The sequence below is a fragment of the Acomys minous genome, assembly GCF_964271855.1.
Source record: "Acomys minous genome assembly, chromosome: 1".
Lineage (NCBI taxonomy): Eukaryota > Metazoa > Chordata > Mammalia > Rodentia > Muridae > Acomys > Acomys minous.
Window position 1 is genome coordinate 34,122,165 of NC_140483.1, and position 21,496 is coordinate 34,143,660.

Genomic DNA, 21,496 nt, shown 5'->3' on the forward strand with positions numbered 1-21,496 from the left:
TGGGTCCTGCTTTGTTTACCATGGGATGTTTCCCATTGCAAAGAAGAACAAAGTTCTTTTAAAGAGTGACTCTAGAATGGCAGAGAGAAGATGGACACATATCTTGGTTGTCTACAGAAACAATGGCTCATACTCTATGTGCTTATACCTAGGTGGGTTTTGATAAGCCTGGCGTTGCTGTGGCAATTTTCCTTTTCTTGGCATCTGATGGCCTGGTCCCTGGGAAGCATCAGCAGTCAACAGTGACTCTCTACCTGGTTGATGTCAGAGGAAGTAACCACTCTCTTGGTAAGTTGAGAATTGTTTCTTTAGAGTCACTAGCCGCTATTCCAGTAGACACAGGGGTCAGTTGGATGTGGACCTCTGAAAGTGTTTGTGGTCTTTTGTGTGTCACAAAGCGATAGAGAGGACAGATACTGCAAGGCTCTAAGTAAATGACTGTGATGAGCAGTATTAATTACCTCATTTCTCCTCAGGAACCTATGACCTGTCGTGTCAACATAATCCACTGGTTATCAATGTGAAGCATCAGGCGGATGTCTGCCCCCACCATACCTCCTCTGCGCTGCTGAAATTTTCATCCCCGCTGGTGGGCATCTCGGCAGTGGCTCTAAGGACATCCTCCCACACCAGTTCAGCTCCCAGGAATTGTGTCTCAGAGCAGAATCATCAGGGACAGAGGTACAGAGCTCACGTTCCCCTTTTCTCCCACTCTCCTTGTGACTATAACATACTGCTTTTCTTCGGGTTCTTGGGGGATACACGGTGGTTGCTTACACATTAACTGGAAAGGTGGATTTAAGAACCAACAAAAAGTCCTGAGAATCAAAGAATAACTCATAGACGTCAAGATTAGGTTTTTTAGATATTTTTTCTTTCCTTAGCTGAGTATAGTATTTTTGTAAATATTTCACATCTTTACAAGATCTTAACATCTTTTTTACATATAAAGTTACTGACTTCAAACAAACACTGTTATATAAACTGCCAAAAATTTGAGCCAAAAACTCAATGTTCCCTAAGCAAGCTATATTTATCTACTTGTTCCCACCTGGACAGTGTATAGAGGAAATTTAAGAATTACTTGCCTAGGCGTGTCATACAATCATAGGGTCACATATGGGCATTGGGAATATATTAGCTACAAGTGCCTTTCTGTGGACATTCATGATTGTCATCATCTAAACAAATGACAGTCCCTGGATTCTTAGCAACAGCTAGAAGAAGGGTTATATACATCAGAGCACCCCTGTACTTGCTTTTGGAGGTAGGGAACATGTTAAGTAATCTGTGCTGCAATTGGGATGAACAAGTCTATCAGTAGTCTACTAGATTAGTGGAACCAAAGGAAAACAGATGCATTTCCTCAGAGAGGGAGGCAAGACCACATGCTAGGTGATCCAGAACTTAATCACAAAATCTGGGGTTCCAAGCAATGCTTCGTTATCTAGTACAGGAACCCTACCCCACACCCATGCCAGGTATACTAGAAACCTTCCTTGAGAGAGATGAAAGAGTAGAAATACTAGTAGTATATATTGCCTTTCTACTGATGAATAACAAGCCACACTAAAATGTAATGATCCAACATTTTGATATAGCATGAATCCTATGGTTGATAAATCTAGATGCATCTAAGAGATGTCCCTTAGGAAGGTGTGACTGAGCTGTTGGCCAAGGCAGCAGTTACATGGAGGTTCAAAGGAAATTGGGGTATTCAGTTTTAAGTCTGTCACTGTGGTGACTGGTAGTCATAGAAGGGCTACACCCAGTAGGAGTGAACAGTGGGCAATCTCACATAAGTATGATTACACCCAGTAGGAGTGAACAATGGGCAATCTCACATAAGTAGACTACACCCAATAGGAGTGAACAGTGGGCAAACGTAAATGCGACTCGGTTTGCTACATGTAAGACTCTCCATAAACTGAGTGTCTTAGACATGGTAGCTAATGATCCAACAGAAAAAGAGGCCCAAAGATGATGAGTACTTGAGGAATTTCCCCAGAGGGAAGTCACAATCACAATCATTTCATAACCTGACAGTGGGAGTGGCAGCCCACTACTTCTGACATATTTGATGCACCAGAAATGAGTCAACAAGTCAAACCAGTGATCAAAGAGAGGGTTTTTATAAAAACACAGATCCCTGGGGACATCTACAACACGTCTTGTTTGCAGCTTGTGTTAACTGAGCATTAACTAGATGCCAGGAATTGTGCTGTGTCAGAAAGGAGAACATCATAGCCAGACACAGTCTGGATATTGGACATTGTATCATTAGCCAGTTTACACATGGCTTCTATACTTCTTAGAAGATATCTTCAAATCCTAACACAAAATGTATAGTAGTAAAATATTATGGTCTTCCATAATAATCACCTCTTCTTCATGGATTTTCAAGTTATTTCCTATATTGTCTCTATGTCTGGCCTTAAGCCACACAGCATTTCTTTCAGGTCCTTGAATCATGTGTTCTCAATGAGTCTGTGCACATAATTATCCTACTATTTTGAATATTGCTCAGTCCTTGTCATTTCAAACTTCATCATCAGGGCGCCTCTCCTGTGAGGCTCTGTCACACTTCTTCATTGTTTCTATAGGTCAATTGTACCCAAGTGGCCAGCACACTGTGTAGTGTTTGTTCATGTTGAATTCTGGGCTCCCAGCAATGGAAGCCCTGCTCTGTATTTGTTAGGCCTAGCAGAGGGACAGACACATAGTAGGTATAAGAAACTTATGTTGCATGGTGGTTGTTTTTAATGGTCCATGGAGCAGAACTGAACAAGAAAGGCAACAAAGCAGAAATCATAGGCTCTGTAAACATGAAGGATCAGAGCTGCCCTCAGCATCATAGCCACAAAAGTTCAAGAAGGAAGTTAATTAATTGTGACCACTGCTGCTAGTTCCTCATGTATTTTCATGTGGCACTGTGAGAAAAACAAGTTTCATATGCGTGCATGCAAGCCAGTGGAAATAGGATATGATTCTCCAGTTTACACTGAGTACATCTGGAATGCATAAACATTTCCAAACCACATGTGACTGACAGGAGCCATGAAAATTGGCTTTTTCCTTCGCAGCCAACAGATCAGTACAATATAGTACATTTTTATACACAGGATACCTCATGTATTTTATCATGAAAATATTTTAAATGTGAACACTCATTCACTTATAAGACAGAAGTCTTTGGTGGCCATATTACGTCAATCATTATTGTATGTATAGATACCTCATAACCTGAAATGCTCAAAGTCTAGTTATTATGAAAGGGAGTTTTTGCTACTTCCTTTTTATGCCTTATGACCCAAATTCCATTAATACTTACATGGATAAGGGAGAGCTGACAGATGTCTGGTAATATATGTTATCCATTTTATATTTAACTATTAATGACCCTTAACTTGTCTCTCCTAAAGCATTATAACTTCTTTTAGTTTGATTGATGCATAGAATCTCAGTTGAAAGCCAAAAATCCTAAATCTGGCTCAATAGTGACATTTAGTATTTATTTCTTTGTACAAAGTAAAATCCCCCTTGCATCCATTGAAATACCAACAACACAGGAAAAAATTGAATTCATCAAAAAGAAAACCTAAGTTTAGCCCTGAGAATCTGATTTCAAAAGATGTAGTGGAGTTAAATTAAGAAACATAATTGGAAAGCAAAGTGTATGCTTGTTACATTCTTAAAGAATCAACAAGAGAGATTGGAGTTTACCTGGCCTAGCACCATTTCATCCAAGTTTTATCCCTAGAACTGTACATAACTGGCATTAGGCCTGGAATCCCAGCAGGCCTGGAATCCCAGCAGTGGGAAAGTAGAGGCAGAAGGGCCTTTAATAATTCAGTCAGATGCTCACTAAGTTCAAGGCCAACCTGGGCTACATGAGACACACACACACTCTCTCATACCTATCAATCTATCTGTCTGTCTGTCTATCTATCTATCTATCTATCTATCTATCTATCTATCTATCTATCTATCATCTATTTATCATCTATGTATCTATCTATGCATATATGATGTATATGCATATATATATAAATACACACATATATGCATATGAATTAAGAATTAATATTTGAAAGTAAGGCATATGGACCACTTTGGATTTTCTTCTAGGTGAACAGTTTTGTTTATTTAGAGTAGAGGTCAAGGTCATAGACAAAGCTGGAAGAAGACATTAAGAACTTAGGATGGGCCATGTAAGTCTGTCATACCTTCTAGTCATCCAAGATATAAAAACAAAAAGACTTCACTATAAGATTGTTTACAGGATTCCGGCTTGAAGTAAAATCTGGTGTGAGTACAATGAAGAATTAAAGTATTGGGAATGGTTTAGATAGTGCAAAGCTTTAGAAGGAAAAGAAAAAAGAAAGGAAAGACAGAAGAAAGGAAAATGCAAAGGAGTGGAGATGGAAGATTTGCTGGCTTTGATGCCACCTAGTCTCATCCACCTTAGGATGGCTGGCTGCACAGTTTCTAATGATTCTAGCTTATTCTACCTATCAGAAGCTCATAAGTCTTGAAGCTCAGCTATAACCGTCTTTGTATGGGCCATAAACAGCCAATAAGTACTCAGACCATTCTTGTCCTCACACTATTTCCAGCTCTATATACTTTAGAGAAAAGTCACAGTTAACCTGTCACATTCATGTAAATCAGATGGACGCCAACAGTCTTAGGACTGTGTCAATGACTGTGAAACAAACCCATCTTTTTGTTCATATATGGGCAATTTATCACCAATTTGCTGTCTATGTGAGTGGAGTCAAATGTCGAAGATCAGGACCTTGGAAATTCACAAGGTGAACATAGCTAGAATTTATCAATAGACAGAAATTGCTACTTCTATAGTGTGGTTTTTGTTCTTTCAGTAATGTGGGTACAGTAGAGAAATTTACTGCAACCCCTTTGACCACATATGAAGGTATATCCATAGGCTCCCCAGTGATAAACTTCTAGGGGTAAAACATGACAGCATTGAAGGTGCTGACAGTTTATCTTTCTTCATCCCTGTACTCTCCCTTCAACCTGCCTAGGTTTCTCTGTGCATGTCTGACATTAGGTGAGAAGTTAGTACAAATCTTCCAAACAACTGTGGTTCTTTCTGTTCTTCCTTGACTTTCCAGCAATGTTAGCACTCTCTAATTTGATGTTTCACAATTAGGTGTGTGGCTTATGATGAGTGTTTGGTCTTTGTTAAGCTCCTACCTCCTGCCAGACCTTTTGCTTCTTGTGCTTTTGGCTTTGAAGTCTACTTTGTCTGGAATTAAAATTTCCATTCCTGTTTTCATTTTGTTTGCATTTGTTTGATAAATATTTGTCTCTCTTTCATTTTCAACCTTTCTTTATCTTCACTGCCAATAAGCCCAGGGCTCATTGCTTCATTGTACTGTTTACAAAGACAGTAGTACCATGTCAAAGCATGCCAAAATTTTATTCTGAAAAAATCATCTACTGAACTTAAGTTTCTAGCAGCCTTTAGGATGCTATAGAATTTTTGCCTTTAGACCATTTATCCCCAGCACACAAAAGCTTCAGCCAGTGGTTCAGCACTTCTACTTGCTCTGATGCTTCTGAACTTCTCTACCTGGAGTTTTGAGCTTAGAAAATAGAGGACAGTGTTGATAAGGATGATGAGCAGAGAATAGAAATCTGGTCTACAGAAATTAGTGATCAGTCATCTGGTCTTTAGACCAGGGCTCTGCTGCTCAGCTGTATACTTAGCCCTCTTCATATCTTTCAGTAAGGAGGAAAACACAAAAGACAGATGAAATGTCTGTTTCTTTCCTTTAGTATAGTTTTTAATACAGGCCTACTCTAAGGGGAAAAAACAACCACCAACAACCAAGAAGCATATGCTTTGACTACTAATGAGGGCTGTAAATTTAGTTCTAGCTCAACCTGTAATCAGGTGGTAACTTCAGATGATTCTAGTTTTGGTTTGTGATATCAATCAGAGGTTCACATTTTTCTGTATTGTTATATTTCAGCAGGAATCTGGGACAGTATGTTATCTGGTCACATATCTGAAGGCAATGCAGATAGGTTTTATAGGAGGACATGATGACACCATGTTGGAGCAGTGTCCATAAAGGTTGCTTCATCATTTCTTACCTTTATTTTTTGACATTGTCCTTTTAGAATGGTTACCAAATCTGTTGACTCTTCTTGATATATCTATTCTCATCACTTGAATTGTAAAACCACATCTGGATTTTGTTAATATTTATCCTTTTTCAGCTAGCACCATGTTTTCTGAGCACACAGGGAAGAGGGTTCTCCTTCTGAGTTCACCGTGCCCTCTTTTCTTTGGTTGTTGTGATGTGCCTGGTCACAGGTGCCTAGGATTCCTACATACAGCATCCACTTAGGTTCTCAAAACACTGGTTTGAGTTGGTGTTTTATCATAGTGAAGGCTTGGCTTACTATGATGCCATTTCATGCCATAGAATATATATTAGTTACTTGTTTTTTGCATGACAAAACACCATGGGCAAGACAACTTAAGAAAGGAGGGGTTGATGAGACTGTGAGAGTGTATTGGGAGTATAGCAGCAAGTGGTAGTTATGGCAACAAAAGCAGGATGCTTGAATCTCACATCTTGAACCATAAGCATGAAATAAAAGAATGGTCTACAAGTGGTTTGAGTTTTAAAAGTCTTAAAGCCCATCCCCAGTGACATATTCCCTCCAACAGAGCCATCCCTCCTTAATCTCCCCAAGCAATGTCACCATAACGGGGCCAAGTGTTCAAATATATGAATCTATGTGGGACATTATCATTCAAGCCACACTGTATTCCCACTAACAAGATGCCCAGCATGGCACTGGAGCCTAGAAGAACAACCAAACTGATTCCTAAATGGAGTCTTTGTGAATCTGTCTTCCAGTGACATTACTGGTGTCATTCTGTGTCAGTTAAGGTCAAGTCAGGATGCAGTAGTTAAAACAGGGAGTTTAACATAGTAACTAACTCCTGAGGGAGAAAGAGAACTCTGGATAAATGGAACAATGATTATTTTGTGACTGGTGCCAGAGTATCCAAGGAAGGAACAAGTATTGGAAAAAGATCCTCACGCAAAGCTGAGATTTGCTTCTCATGGCAGAAGATAGATCTGAGGTACAATGGCTTTAGAGAAGCTGGCTAAAATTCTATAGGATGGGTCTGGCCACCAGTAACTCCCCTAAATTGCATGTGAGTTTTGGGGAGGGTAGCTTGTTACCAAACTGCAACCTGAGGACTTATTAAGACTTGTTGGAAAGATACCATCAAGATCCTTTTGAAATTCTGAAAGGTCACCCCTCTAACGTGTGAAAACTTAGTAGGGTCTGTGGACTGCTGTAGGGAAGCTAGCTGAGGTGTGCAGAGTACTGCTATTACTTACCGTGTGATGAGCACTTGCTGCTGTCCCACACATTGCTAACCACCGAGTGAAGTGGGATTAGAGTCAGGGTGTCATAGAGTAGAGAAGAGGTAAGTCCTTTAATCCTGCAATATGTTTTTGTGTTCTCTGATGAAGAAAATGCCATGCTATTCTATTTTCTTGTTATATATATAATATTTTATTAATTTATTCATATTACATCTCAATTATTATCGCATCCCTTATATCTCCCATTCCTCCCTCCCTTCCTCTTTCTCCCTTCTCCCCTCCCCCATGTCTGTGACTGAGGGGGACGTCTTCCCCCTGTATATTCTCATAGGGTATCAAGTCTCTTCTTGGTACCCTGCTATCCTTCCTCTGAGTGTCATCAGGCCTCCCCATCCAGGGACATGGCCAAATACGGGGCACCAGAGTTCGTGTGAAAATCAGTCCCCATTCTCCACTCAACTGTGGAGAATATCCTGTCCATTGGCTAGATCTGGGTAGGGGTTTGAAGTTTACTGCACATATTGTCCTTGGCTGGTGCCATAGTTTGAACAGGACCCCTTGTCCCAGATGCGCCTGTCATAATGTTCTTCTTGTAGGTTTCTAGGACCTCTGGATCCTTCTATTTCCTCATTCTCCCATGCTTCTCTCACCTAGAGTCCCAATAGGATGTCCTCCCCTCTGTCCCACTTTCCTAGTAAGTGAAGACTTTCATGGGACATGCCCCTTGGGCTAGTGTCCAGATATAAGTGAGTATAAACCATTTGAGTCTTTCTGCTTCTGGCTTAACTCACTCATTGTGATCATTTCTAGTTCAATCTATTTGTCCACAAATTTCAGGAATTCCTTGTTTTTAATAGCTGAGTAGTATTCCATAGTGTAAATGTGCCACAGTTTCTTTATCCATTCTTCTACTGAGGGACACTTAGGCTGTTTCCATGTTCTGGCTATTATGAATAAGGCCGCTATGAACATGGTTGAGATGCCATGCTATTCTTTCTAGCAAAAGAGACTATTCACAGTCCAGGTCTGGTACCACAAAGTAGGGCAATGAAGCCAGGGTTCACAACTGGGCATTGACACAGTAATAGTTGGCAAAGAAAGTCTCATCAAACACACACACACACACACACACACACACACACACACACACACACACACACACACAAAATCATTCTACCTTTCAAATAGGATAAAATTTCCTGTAAGTTCGTTTCTTGAGTATGATGGCCATTTTCAATGCAACCTCTAAGTAGCTTGCACTAAGTAAAAATGTGTATTTCAGTCTTTTAATGTTTTTAATGTAAGTCCAAGGCAAGTATAAAATATTAAAACTTCATTATCTTATTCAGTATTTAAACTATACATTCTGGATGAAATGGAAAACAAATAATAGATACTAACAAAATGAAATTCCCTTTATATCATCACCTGTTAAGACCAAGTATTCTAATGTAAAATTGAATCAGGTATTTATTTTTCTACTGACTATACATATGCAACCTGAGTTATTTCTTCTATGTCATGTCTACCCAGAATATAATATAAATTGTGTGTGTGTGTGTGTGTGTGTGTGTGTGTGTGTTTGTGTGTGTACACAGATCAGTGATGGATAGATTTTTAAAATTCTTTTTATTATTTTATTAAATGAAATATTGTTTTGTGTAATAGTTTGGACTGCCATGATGAATACACATATGTGTGTATGTGTATGTCTATTGCCATACTCCAATTAGAAGAATACTGTTGCTTCATTTCAGAAACTCCCTGGAAAGCTTAATGTGAATCAGTCTGTAAACTGAACTGTTTTTTTATGGTGAACTTACGTGTATATGTGTTTATTCTGGTGATATTCATGTGTATACATGTGCATGCATATAAAAAAATAGAGTATCCATCTTCCAAAATATTTCAGGTGTCACAACATGCCAAACATTATTTTTCCATTAAGAAACTGAAGTATATGTGATACAAGGACCACATATTTCAGATCAGCAAAGCTGAGACTAACATCTATGTAAGCCATTTTTAGTGTGGAAAGCTTTACTGGAAAGAATGACCAATTCTTTCTACTAATTTTCAAGAAACCTGCCACCCTCTTTCCAAGATAGATATCTAGACTATGCCTAGCTCATTTGTCTTTGAGGCCAGGATGAAGTCTCAGCCAGAACTAGGTTCATATCAGAAGACTTAACAGAGGTGATAGCAAGGTTTCATATAGTTGGCAGTTGGTTCTAGAACACACTCTCAGAAAGGGGCCTCCTTTGCTTCTGGCTGCTTCCACTTTCACTTCTTTATCACAAAGTCATCATGTGTGGCACCACACAGGGCATCTCATACTTGGCATCTGTTTTTCTTTTCTAAATCTAGTGAGACAGTTTGTCAGTCAATGTTTTGGTGAAGGTTTTGGGGAATGGTTCAGTGTGTGAGAGAGCTTACCTTGTCATCATGAGGGCCTGAGTTTGAATTTCCATCACCTATGTAAAAAGTCTGGTCTGAATTCGTGTGCCCACAACCTCAGCACTGTGGGTAGAAACACTGGAGGAGGCTCTCGAGAGCTTCTTGGACAGCCAGCATAGACAACAAGGAGAGCTTCTGGTTCACTGAAAGAATCTGTCTTAAGGTAGTTGGCAAGAGAGATAAAGGAAAACAACTAAAGTTACCTCTTCCCTGACCATGTGCACACACAGGTGTGCATACCTGAACATCACACACACACACACACACACACACACACACACACACACACACACACACACGGGGTCAGAAGACTTTCCAACCATACTGCCATAATAACAGAAGTGGCTTCTTGTTAGGTGGTTTAGAAGAAAGTCACTAGTCCCAAGAGTCCTCATGCTGAGATGCCTACACATGTATGGATCCAGAAGGCAGGAGCAACACGCAGTTAACCTGGGCTAGGCAAGTGTACTCATAGGTGCCAGAATTAAAAGTATGTTAAGTGTTGAGCATCCTGACAGAGCCACATGTAACAGCCATGCTCTTTTAACCTGTGGGACTGTCTAGGCCAGAGGGCTATGTGAGGAATTAGCATGCAGGAAGAAAAAAGTAATCATTTTGGAAGAGGGATGCATGGAAGAGTGCCTGCTGGACAAATTCCCTAGTTGCTGGTAGGGAGGTGCATGATCTAAGCATCCCGCTCATTGGGATGTTTCTCTCTGTTGTCTCTTAAGTTTATTAATGGCCCCTGTTCAGAATTTATTTACAAGCTCATTTCTCCATATCTTTCTACCTGCTCCAAAGCCACCTTCTCTATGGCTCGAAAGAAAGTGTTAACATATTCATCAAAGTGAAATTGAATTAATGGTATAGGGCATATTTTTTTTCCTGGAAAATAATGAAGTTATATAAAAATCCCAACATAGAAAAGTTTTTTGTTATTGTCTAAATTATATCTTTGTTTTTACTCTTTTCATTATGATGAATGAGAATGTTTCACACTTATGCAAAGCAATCTTTCTGAAAAGGTTAATGTAATGTGCATTGAACTAGAAAACTAATTTCAAAATGATTTAACTGTTTAAATAATTGTGCCTTCTAGAAGAGCATTGTTAATATTAAAGGATATTATTTTAGATTAGCTTTTGGTTCACAACAAAGTTGAGAGGAATGTACAAAGATCTCCAGTGTATCCCTACCCCTCACACAGTCACAATGGTCACCTTTATCCCCTGCCATCTTCAGAACAGTCCGTTTTTTTCCAACTGATGAACCCACATTGCCACAGAGCATCACTCACGTGCTATAGTTTATGTTTATTCCTTTAAAATTTTGCAATTAATAGATTGTGTGTGCATGTATGTGTGTGGGTGGGTATACATGTGTGAGTATGATACCTCTGGGTGTGCAGTATTTGTCAATGTGTGTGGGTGGTTGCATGTGCCTGTGTGCATGGTGGGAGGCCAGAGAAGAGCACTGGATAGCCTCTCCACTGTAGTCCTGTGTGGTATGTAAATCCTATTTAAGGCTGAACATTCTACAGTTTCTTGAGAAAAGACTAATGAGGGAATGATATATATTTGATTTGGTTTTATTGCCTTAGGAGCCCACTAGAGACCTCCTAGTCTATGTACACATATACTACATGAGCCCTCTTCTTTATCTTTGTGTAGTCTTGTACCTTTGCGCTATCATTTCTTGAGGTCTATAAAATAAATAATCAAGGAGATAAGGAGACAACCGCCTACTGTCAAATAACACCGTGTCCTGTTTGTACTCTCGAACTCTGGACACACAAGTACCACTCTCTCAAGTTCACTCAGCAGTTGCCCAGCCTTTTAGGATCTTTTTGGTGGCATCTCTGTGATTGTGACACAAAAGGTAGACCATTTTTGTGCTCAGTATAGCCATGGAGGTATTACTGATTGCAATAACGTAAGCCACATAAGAATTATCTACATGTCATTGTCCCCTTTTTATGGAGAAAGCATCACAAACACGGGATGGGAAGAAAAGGACACAGAAGAAGCTAAAGGAGTTTTCACAAAGACCTTGCTTCTATGACTTCAATGATACCCAGAGAATTGTTAGAGGGAGTGATTGTGTTTTCTACTTAGGAGATGTAGGGACTCAGGTGTAGAAATATTTCTTCTTGGCTAAGTAATAGTTCCTGGTAGAACAGGGCCTTAGTCATAAAGCCTCAGAGTCCTAATCCATGGCTGGCCAGCCAAAGCTGAGCTCATTACCTCCACATTCTGTTCCCACTCTAATCAGGTTCTGGTCTTAACAGGATCATTCTAACTCATCCCCTGTCATCCCGCTGCGTGCTTCATTGTTCCCTGGGACAATCTTTGCTGCTCTCTCTCTCTCTCAGATCCTATAGTCTCTCAATTACTTAGAGCCAAGATTTGAAATGCCCTTCCCACTCCACATAGATCAGAGCCCAATACTTCACTCTGTCTGCCATTTCTTTGCTCATCGACACAGAAACTGCAGATTCCCTTCCTGGTGACAGCTGCATGGCACGGAGAGTTCCCTTCCCCCCCCCCTCCCTTTGCTTGGGGGCTAAAGCTAAATTGTTTGCTTATTCCTTGGCTCTTCATCTTTTAGTTTTAGCAGAGGCTTCCCTTTTAGTGCTCCGGGGTGATGGGAAATGATCTCCTTTACTGCTGGGAAAGGCACTATAGAAATAAAATATGTATTACATTTCTACTCATTTGATTATCTTCTTCCCCAAAGCAGTTTAGCAAATTAACGTTGAATTTGTTTTTGTTTCTGCCCAGTTTCTTTTGAGCAAGGAAAGAATTATATCCGCTCAATTGTTCCCTAGATTTCTTGCCCAACTTTCTTTTCCCAGAATGATTTGCCCATAAAATAAGAGGGAAGGATGAGAACGCACGAGAGAAGAGTCTGAGTCCCCTGGACAATGAAAAGTGGCGGGGTGGGCAACAGTCTGCACTGGGAGCCACAGGGAGGCACTGGAGTCTTTTTTGGGCTGTATTTTCTAATGGGACTATATAGAAAAAAGTAACAAGCCATATGCATGATTCTCACTTGGGAGCTTCTTAGCACGCGTTTATATAGAACTATTTTTAATATCTTTTATTAAAACAGGAGATGATTCTTAGTTGGGTATGTTCTAAGGATAACTTAGGAGGCAATTTTCAATGGAAAGCTAGGATCTGAGTAACAAGTATCTGGTAGGACAGGGAGACTGAGGCTGGAGCCAAACACCAAGAAAAGCTCAATTTCAAAGCAGTGCCCTTGCAACAATGTCCGTAGTGGCTTATCATGGCGTCTGAGCATCTGCCAATAGGAAGTATTTTCAGGAAGTTCTGACAGTCTGCAAAGGTCTCTTTAAAATAGAAAACAACAATATATCAGAAGAGAGCATGTTTTATATAACATGGATTCTCCTGTGGACCTTGCTAATGCAAAATATTGACCAGCACCCTGCTGACATAGCATTCAGTGTAGGCATCTGTACACTTTACAGTAGGAGAAAGAATTTTAAAAAGTGCGAGGAAAGGGGGATGACTTGAAAATGTCACCAGTGCCCCAGCACATTACTCTGCACTAGTCTTGCTAACGTGGTTTATTTTCATGGCAGCTGTGAAAAGCTCAGAGAATAAAAGCAAGGCAATATTTCCAGAATTTAACTTCCCAGCCTGCCAAGTAGGCAGACACCGTTGACACATTTGTGCATAAGCTCTGGTTGGAATGATCCCATGGCCCTGTGTGGTTCTGTGCTCAGCATAAGCCACAGAGGTATAAGAAGTCTGAATAGTGACGTAGCAGCAAGTCTAATGTGTAGAGTTTTATAAGGGCTGCATTGTCTAGCGTCACAACATGATTTCAGGACATCCCATTCTTTCTTTCCTCCACAGGCAAGTGAATTATTAACATTGCAAGGCCCAATAGTTCTAACGAGAAAACGGAAACCACAGAAATTAATAATACAAACAAGACGTCAATAAAAGAGCAGCAGGTTATGGGATTGTTACATTGGAAGCTTCTCTTGTAGAAGCTAGAAAGTGCGGAAGTGGGAGAACAAAAGTCCTGAAGGGTTCAGCATGTGTTTACCACCCTATGGCTTGTGAGCTGAGGACCTATTCAGGGCGGTAGGCCTCCATTTGCCCCTAGCATGTACAAGGGTCATAGCCAAGCTAAGCTGCTTGGAGCTTCTTCTTGTCTGTAGCTTCATTTTTAGTAGTGACATGGTCAGTAGCCATTCCTCACTTAGTTTCACATGTGTCACAATTCCCAAGGCTCATCAGCCTGTGAATACAGCTGGATGACTGTCACTCCTCGGTTTATAGTTTAATTGCAATCCAAGGGCAACTTGTGGGCAGGGAAGGCACCAACAAAACAGCCTCTTTCAGAACTGCAGTAAATCATTCCTCATTGGGAAATGCCCCATGTGGAGAGAGCTGCAGCCTTTGGAAATTGTTAGGGCACATAGTTGGAAACCCCATGGCCACTTCAGATGGGTGCTTCTGCCTCTCTGGGCAGGTGCTGGCAAGCAGTCTCTGCTTGTTAGTCAGTAATTAGATTATTTTGACTCTTTCTTTGGTATTCTACATATTTTATAATCTACATAAAAATCATGAAGTTTGAAACTTGGTGAGACAGGGCTTTTGAAAGGGAGTGCTTTTGGCTGTGTGAGGCAAATCTGTTTCTTTTTAGAAGGACAGGGGCATTTGGATGGGGCTTCTGGTGTTACGGCCAGACATGGTAAAATCTGTGCCCAGAATTAGAAATGAATAAAATGAATTACCAAGTGTTGGGGCCACCGGAGTCTACTTCTAATCTTACAAATAGGTCACATTCTAGGAAGTGATGACTCGGCCTGGCGGGACCAGCGCACTAAATGGGGGCCCAAAGTTAGTGTGGAGACTTAAAGAAAGGATCACAGACAAACTTCACTTTCTCAGAATGCAAGGATGGGGGAGGCCTACTGAGTGTAGTAATTAGTCATTTCCCCCTCTATATTATGAGGGAATAACTAGGACTAGTACCAGGATCGCTATTTTACTCAGGGACCAAGAATTTTAAGCCCTTTCCTCTTTTCATTTGGTACGACCCTTTCTGGAGAACACTTCAGACTAGCAGAAGTTGACTGGTGAAGGCTGTTAGAAGTACGCTCTGCATTTTAACCTGGTTCCTATTCATGCAAACGAATGAAGCTACAGGTGAGAAAGACATAGGTTGTGAACTCACATGCTTTCTGAGGATGGCTGCTTTTATTACCTTTGGTTTAGCAGTTGGTAGTGGGAAGATTAATGAAGACTCCCGTCCCAACCAGTCCTTTCTATGCACCCCACTGACTGATACCAAATCCCATGCATATATCCCTTCTTAGCCCACACCCTCTTGTTTCAATAAGAATCAATAAAGCAGAGTGGAGGGGCATCTGATCCTCTATCAGTATTAGTATGCTATACTCTATTAGTATTCGACTTTAAGTGAGTTCCTGTAGAGAGTGCATTGGGATTACTGTTTAGGCAACAGCAACACATCTTGGATAAAAGCATTGCAATAGGTTATTTAACTAAAGAACTTAAAAAGTGGGACTAATACACAGGATTTCTTTTGGGCAAAAAAAAGATCATGACAAACCTTTTCTTGCATTCCCCACCACATCCTGTCTGTTTTTGCGTTTTCTGGACTCCCACCCCAATACCACCATCACCTCATCTGTGAAATTAAATACCATGCTAAAGCTGGCAGTGCCTTTGGTAGGACCTATTTCAACCCTGTTATTTTACAAACTTGCAGACAAAGAGCCAGAATGGTTAAGAGATTTATCCAAGGTCGTAGGTGTCAGCAGGGCAAACCAAGCCTGCAGCCCGGAAAGTAGTGTCTACTGAGTTCTCTGAGTTTTCTACCACTTGAGGCTCTTTCTTCAAGAATGGGAAGCAGATGCCAGACAGTTTCTCCCAACATTCATTCTAGGAAAATAGAAATGTTGTGCTCCGAATCTTCTGGATGCTTCAGTGAGGGTAGAATATTGGCTTTAGGAAAATACATGTGCTGAGATCACCCTAAATTTGAGTTTGGACAAATATTAACTAAATGCACCTTTGTTTTCTCAGCATGATATTAGGGCTGTGGGGAGCTCTGGAGGAATATCAACCCATTTCTTTTGAGTTCTATTTCCCCATCTACAGTGAGGGATTTGGGTTGATTCATCTTTCAGATGTTTTTCACTTTTAGCAAAGTCTAGTTTTTCTATAGCATATTATGTCTTCTCACAGTTAGCACACGAACATTCCTTAACCCAATATGAGAGAACCAAAGTCTCAGAACTGATTCTCAGTGACTCTTCCAAGGTGAGCCAGAGCCTCAGTAGGACATCAGACCAATGGTGTGTGGCAACCGTAGGTTGTCACAAGTTCCTCATTTATCAGGGACTGCCTCACTTTTACAGTGTGGATCAGCCTGGAAACTAGGCCAACATGCCTGCAGTGTTAAGAACAGAAAAATTAACAAGAGGTATCTGCTTTGGCATCCTATGGGGACAGCTCATGGCCAGCTTGTCAGTTGGTTCTGGCTACTCTATCTGCCGAAAATGATGTCTGTCATCTGGTCTCACCCTCAAGCTGTTTGTCACTTAACCATTGAAGAGCTTTCTTCTAAAGCCATTGTCAGAAACAGGTGTTGATCATATTTCTCTAAATCTGCTGGTGGAAGAGTGGAAGAGATCCAGACATACTGAGTGGTGTTCCCAGTTGATAGTGACAGGAAAAATCATGATTTCCCACATGCATTCACGTTGCTCCATTTCCCTGTGTTCTCTCTATAAAGCCTTAGAAATAACTTCCCAGCACATTTATTTAGCCCTTTCAAATCTTATTCAATCCTAAAGGTCAAATCAATGTAATGATAAAATTGTCTCTGAAGGAGCCATCAATTCATAAGTAGCACATGATTTATTTTCCCTCTTTGAATGTATTTAAATTTTTTGTCAGAACTGGAGAATATGTTTTTGGCCTAGCCTGTGGGTTCCATGTGATAATTTAGATTAATATATTAAAATATAATGTTTCAGCAATGAAATCTATTTCTCCTTTTGGAAGGAGTTTTGCTCTCATGTAGTCTTAGACTCTGGAATTGATTGATATTTCTGTCAGGCTATATGTATCCAGACCTTTAGTGGGCTAGGATTCACTCCTGGTGAGTAGTGCTCATGGTGGTGCATGCTTGTGATTCCAGCTGGATCTGGGGAGGAAGAAGGGTAATAAAGATGAAGTCAAATTCAGCCTAGGGAACAGAGTAAGACACTGGCTCAGAAGCCAGACAAGTGTTTGAAACTTAAAGGTGTCACCAGTTCTTGCATCACACCACTGGTAGAATAAAAATCCCTTAGGTGCTAAGAGCTGGAAAGATGCATGCCTTAAAGGGTATTTAAGTGAGTCTGCGACACAGCTACTGTTGAGAGCCTTCCTCATAGAGCAGAGGACCAATCTTTCACAGAGTCATGGAGTGGGGCTTCTCACTTCTGGGCACCATCTGCGTGTTCTGCCTCACCTGAGGAGAAACCATACAGCAGGAGACTGTTAGGACCGAATATGGAGGAATTGGGAGTTAATTCCATATATGAAAAGGAGAGCTCGGGCTTACACTGCTTTTTAGCAGGGATTCCTGACTTTAACGTCACAGTTTAAGTTCCTTCACCATGTAGTTTTTAGAATCAGAACCAAAAGAAAGAGGGCAGAGACTTCTCAGAAAATGGAGAGACAAAAAATATAATAAAGCTAGAATATGAGTGGGCGACCACATCCATGTTTTGATTTCTAAGGACCTACTGACTTGAAAGTCAATCATGAACGATTCAATCCTTTGGCTTCAAATTCTGTAAGTTACATTTGACGGATCTCAGAAGACACGCTGATGAGGTGTAGAGAGATATCTGAAAAAGCAGGTGGGAGAAAAAGGAGATGTCACCAAAGGGGAAAGACATGGCATTTTGCTGACAGCATCTGGACAAACACTGCCCCCTTGAGTTACCAGTTTAAATGATCTAATAGTATTCTGCATGTCTTTCCTCTGGTAAGGAACTCTGGTTCAGGCAGCCAACACTGCTCTTTGCTGACTTGAGAACACAGCAGGAAAGCCACCTCATGCCTAGGCCTCATGGTCTAAGCTGGCCCAGCAGGGAGGCCTAGGAGATGAGGATTTCCCTCTGACTCCATGTGTGGCCTCTAGCCAGTCTCCAAACAGCTTTAGTTTCCTTGTATTCCAACCCAAGATAAATATCTTCTCTTCCCCTCCCACCCTCACTGCATTGCAAGGCATCACTTTTGCCACCTTCATTAACCTTTTCCAGCAGTCAACAGAAGAAAGCTTTGGAGATGAACTATTTGTGTTATTAGCCCTGTCTTCATGCTACAAGAACCGAGGTCGCATTAGGAGAAAGGAGACCATAACAAGGTGCGATGATAGCGGTACACAACACAGTCACTCAGGAGGCAGTGTTTGCAGTGGAAGAGGGATGCCAAAGTGGGTTTGGGATTAGGGTGCAAGGGAGAGAAGCCCACAATTGGTACCAGATGCCATCAGAAGCTAACGACCTGACAAACACCGTCCTCATAAAACAAATTCCTTTAAAAGGAAGTAAATGGAAATATAAGCTAGTGAAAGAATTTGCAGCAGCTGCCACAAAACCATTTCTCACTCCATAAACAGGTTTAGTTTTGTGTTCTCTCTGTGTCTGTCTGTCTGTCTGTCTGTCTCTGTCTGTCAGTCTGTCTCTGTCTATCTGTCTGTCTCTGTCTGTCAGTCTGTCTCTGTCTGTCTGTATCTGTCTGTCTTTGTCTGTGTCTGTCTGCTCTGTCTCTGCCTCTGTCTCTCTCTGTCTCTCTCTCTCTCTGTCTCTCTGTGTCTCTCTTTGTGTATGTCTGTCTTTGCTTCTTCTCTGTCTGTCTGTCTGTCTGTCTCTGTCTCTCTGTCTCTGTCTCTATCTCTGTCTGTCTGTCTGTCTGTCTGTCTGTCTGTCTGTCTGTCTGTCTGTCTCTCTCTCTCTCTCTCTCTCTCTCTCTCTCTCTCTCTCTCTCTCTCTCCTCTCTAGACATGGTCTTACTTCACGACACCTTTCCCTCTTGTGCACTCCCTGTCTTGAGTTCTGCTCTGTTACCAATGCTGGCTATACTCCTGGTGCTAGAAAGATGCTTACAACAAGAGCAATACATGTGGTCCTAGCCATATCAACGGAAGGAGGCTCATGCACAGTGCTCAGTCTCTGTCCTGTCTCAGCATGTTCTGATCCTTCATAGTGATGTGGATTGACTGGACAAAGTCACCAAAAGCAGCATGTGCTCCTTCATGCAAGCTCCTTGGCAATCACTTGATGTGTAAACCAGAGTTAATGACCCTTTACTAGGCCTTCCTGCTCAGCACACACTAAAGGAGATGCAGTGGCTTGGTGATGGATAACATGCAGCATTTATGAATTTGTAGTTCTTTGGCATTATGAAGGAAGTATACTGATCTCACCCAAAGGACAGTCAAGTTTTGATTCCCTTATCCAGGTGTAAAGAGTAAAGAGTTGGAGACAGACTCATTTTTTATATTGCAGACCTTCTGATCAGCATTGGATTTGGGAAATTCACATTTACTCATTAATGATCCTCCTTTCCTCGGGTTATATTTCTCCTCTTCTTATTGGGCTGCATGGATATGATATCGTCATAGGGAATAACCATGGTATAAGACAGCAAAAAGATCCAATTCCATTATGTATCTCCACCTTTTCCACTCTCTACCTCTCAGGCATGCACAGAAGAAAGGAGACTGTCCCTGGAATAGTGTTTAAGCCCGATGCATCAGGGACGGCCATTTATCCAAGTCAAATCAAATCCACTATTTAGAGTCTACTGCTTTCTAGACCAACTCTCAATCATTGTAGGACCGATGCACATATTTGATGGCATTTCATTTTCTACATTCTTAAATTGTTCTCCAATTGTCTGATAAAGTCATTGACAACTAATACAAACCAAGGGCAAGCAGAATGCATCACTGATGATGAGTGATATCTTCTTTCTCTAGTGATTACCATCACCGACAAGGACATCAAGAGGAAGAAGAGGTGGTACAAGTCTCTCTCACTAGACTGGGTTCTTTAAAGGCACAGTCTTTGCTATACCACCAGTGCTCAGCTCAATGTCTTGCGAAGACTATGTCCTTTTGTTGTGAGACAATGTCACCACAGACCACACATGGCAACTCTCAAAGCCGAATAGAAATGTATTGCCTGTTTTGTGGCTCCATGGAGAACTTGCTTAAATCATGCAGCCCTGAGCCTCACTGTTCTTTGAGTTTTAGGCTTAAAACCCATGTCCTGGTTGACACTCTGTTGTTAGCAATCTCAGCTAGTGAGAAGCAAAGCTATTGGGATCCACATACTGGCTAGACCATTCCTATAACATGGCATCAGTTCCGCTAAGATCTCTGGGCCTATTGTGCTCTGTGTTTATCAGTGAATGAGTGATTGGCACAGGACAGTTGAATCATTGTTGGATGATTTTCTCATGTGAGTGAACATATTTTCCATGTTAATAACACTGGGTAGTTTTGCTATCTGAAATAAGAACAAACTTAATTAAGCAAGCTTTTATCATGTTCACTATAGCCAAGTATATGGTGATTTAAAATTGTGAAGGAAGAAGTATTTCTCTTCAAGAACTTCATACTCCAGTTGTGAGATTAAGGACACAATTGGGTAATAATTGTCTTGTGGTTAAATGGATGAGTAAATTAATCAAGTGATTTGAGAACAAGAAAATGCATATATACCAAGATCAAATGAATTAATTATTAGAAGGGAGTTATTTTTATATTTCCACTTAGAGATTTGAAGGAAAAAATAAGTGGGTGGAGAGTTGCTTCTTGGAGAGAGAAGACCTTTTAGAAATCTCATTAAACTCAAGAAAAGTGTCAAAGTGAGAAAAATAATTTTAAAAAAGAATGAAGTCTAATAAAAAACAGATATTGAAATGGGGTTGGACCTTTGGCAGCAGGGCAGCAAAGGGGGCTAACCTGGGAACAGTATCAGTTTTGTAAGTGTGCAACCTATAAATGTTCTCCTCTGAGAGGAGGATCTGAAACACTAGGGTGTGAATAACTCACGCCATATCATGCAGGTATTAAATGGTGGATCTAGGACTGAAGTCTGGTGGGAATGCCTTAGTTAAACTCTGTGTTTCCACTGTGCTGGGTGCTACACTCTTCTTGCCTCACTCTCCATGACATTGCTGCTGCTATTATAGTCCAGGATGAATCTCCTTGAACGTTGGGGAGTTTATGTATCTCTCAGGCTGCTTATCATCCTACTGGTCCAAGAAACAATTCTCTGCTAAGGAGATATCTCTGGAAATCCCTGGAACAATGTTGGGCATGTGATAGGGGTTCAACTCATACTGTCTGGTTCCCTTAGCCTGTGCTCCTTTCAGTGGTATGTACTGGTAGCTGAGATATGTTCATGTCAACAAGTCTATGATCTCAGCCATTCAACAACTTCATACAGATACACCAGGACATCCTTATGATCAGTTATCTAAAAGGCCAATGCCTGATGAGTCCATGGACCTCCAAGTTCTCCTGGCGGCTTGTCCTGGGGCTATACCAATTGCTTGGGACCTAGAAATACTGTTGTT

General features: G+C 40.9%; 1 protein-coding gene across 3 annotated transcripts in view; it reads left to right on the plus strand.

Annotated features, from left to right (window-relative positions):
• The window catches only part of PAPPA2 (pappalysin 2), a 232,112-nt gene that overhangs the window by 137,371 nt on the left and 73,245 nt on the right, over positions 1 to 21,496 (plus strand). For all 3 annotated transcript variants that reach the window (XM_084794567.1, XM_084794566.1, XM_084794568.1), the window contains exons 13-14: positions 153 to 288; positions 477 to 681. In XM_084794567.1, coding sequence (XP_084650693.1) covers positions 153 to 288; positions 477 to 681 — 341 coding nt within the window. The remainder of the gene's footprint in view (positions 1 to 152; positions 289 to 476; positions 682 to 21,496) is intronic.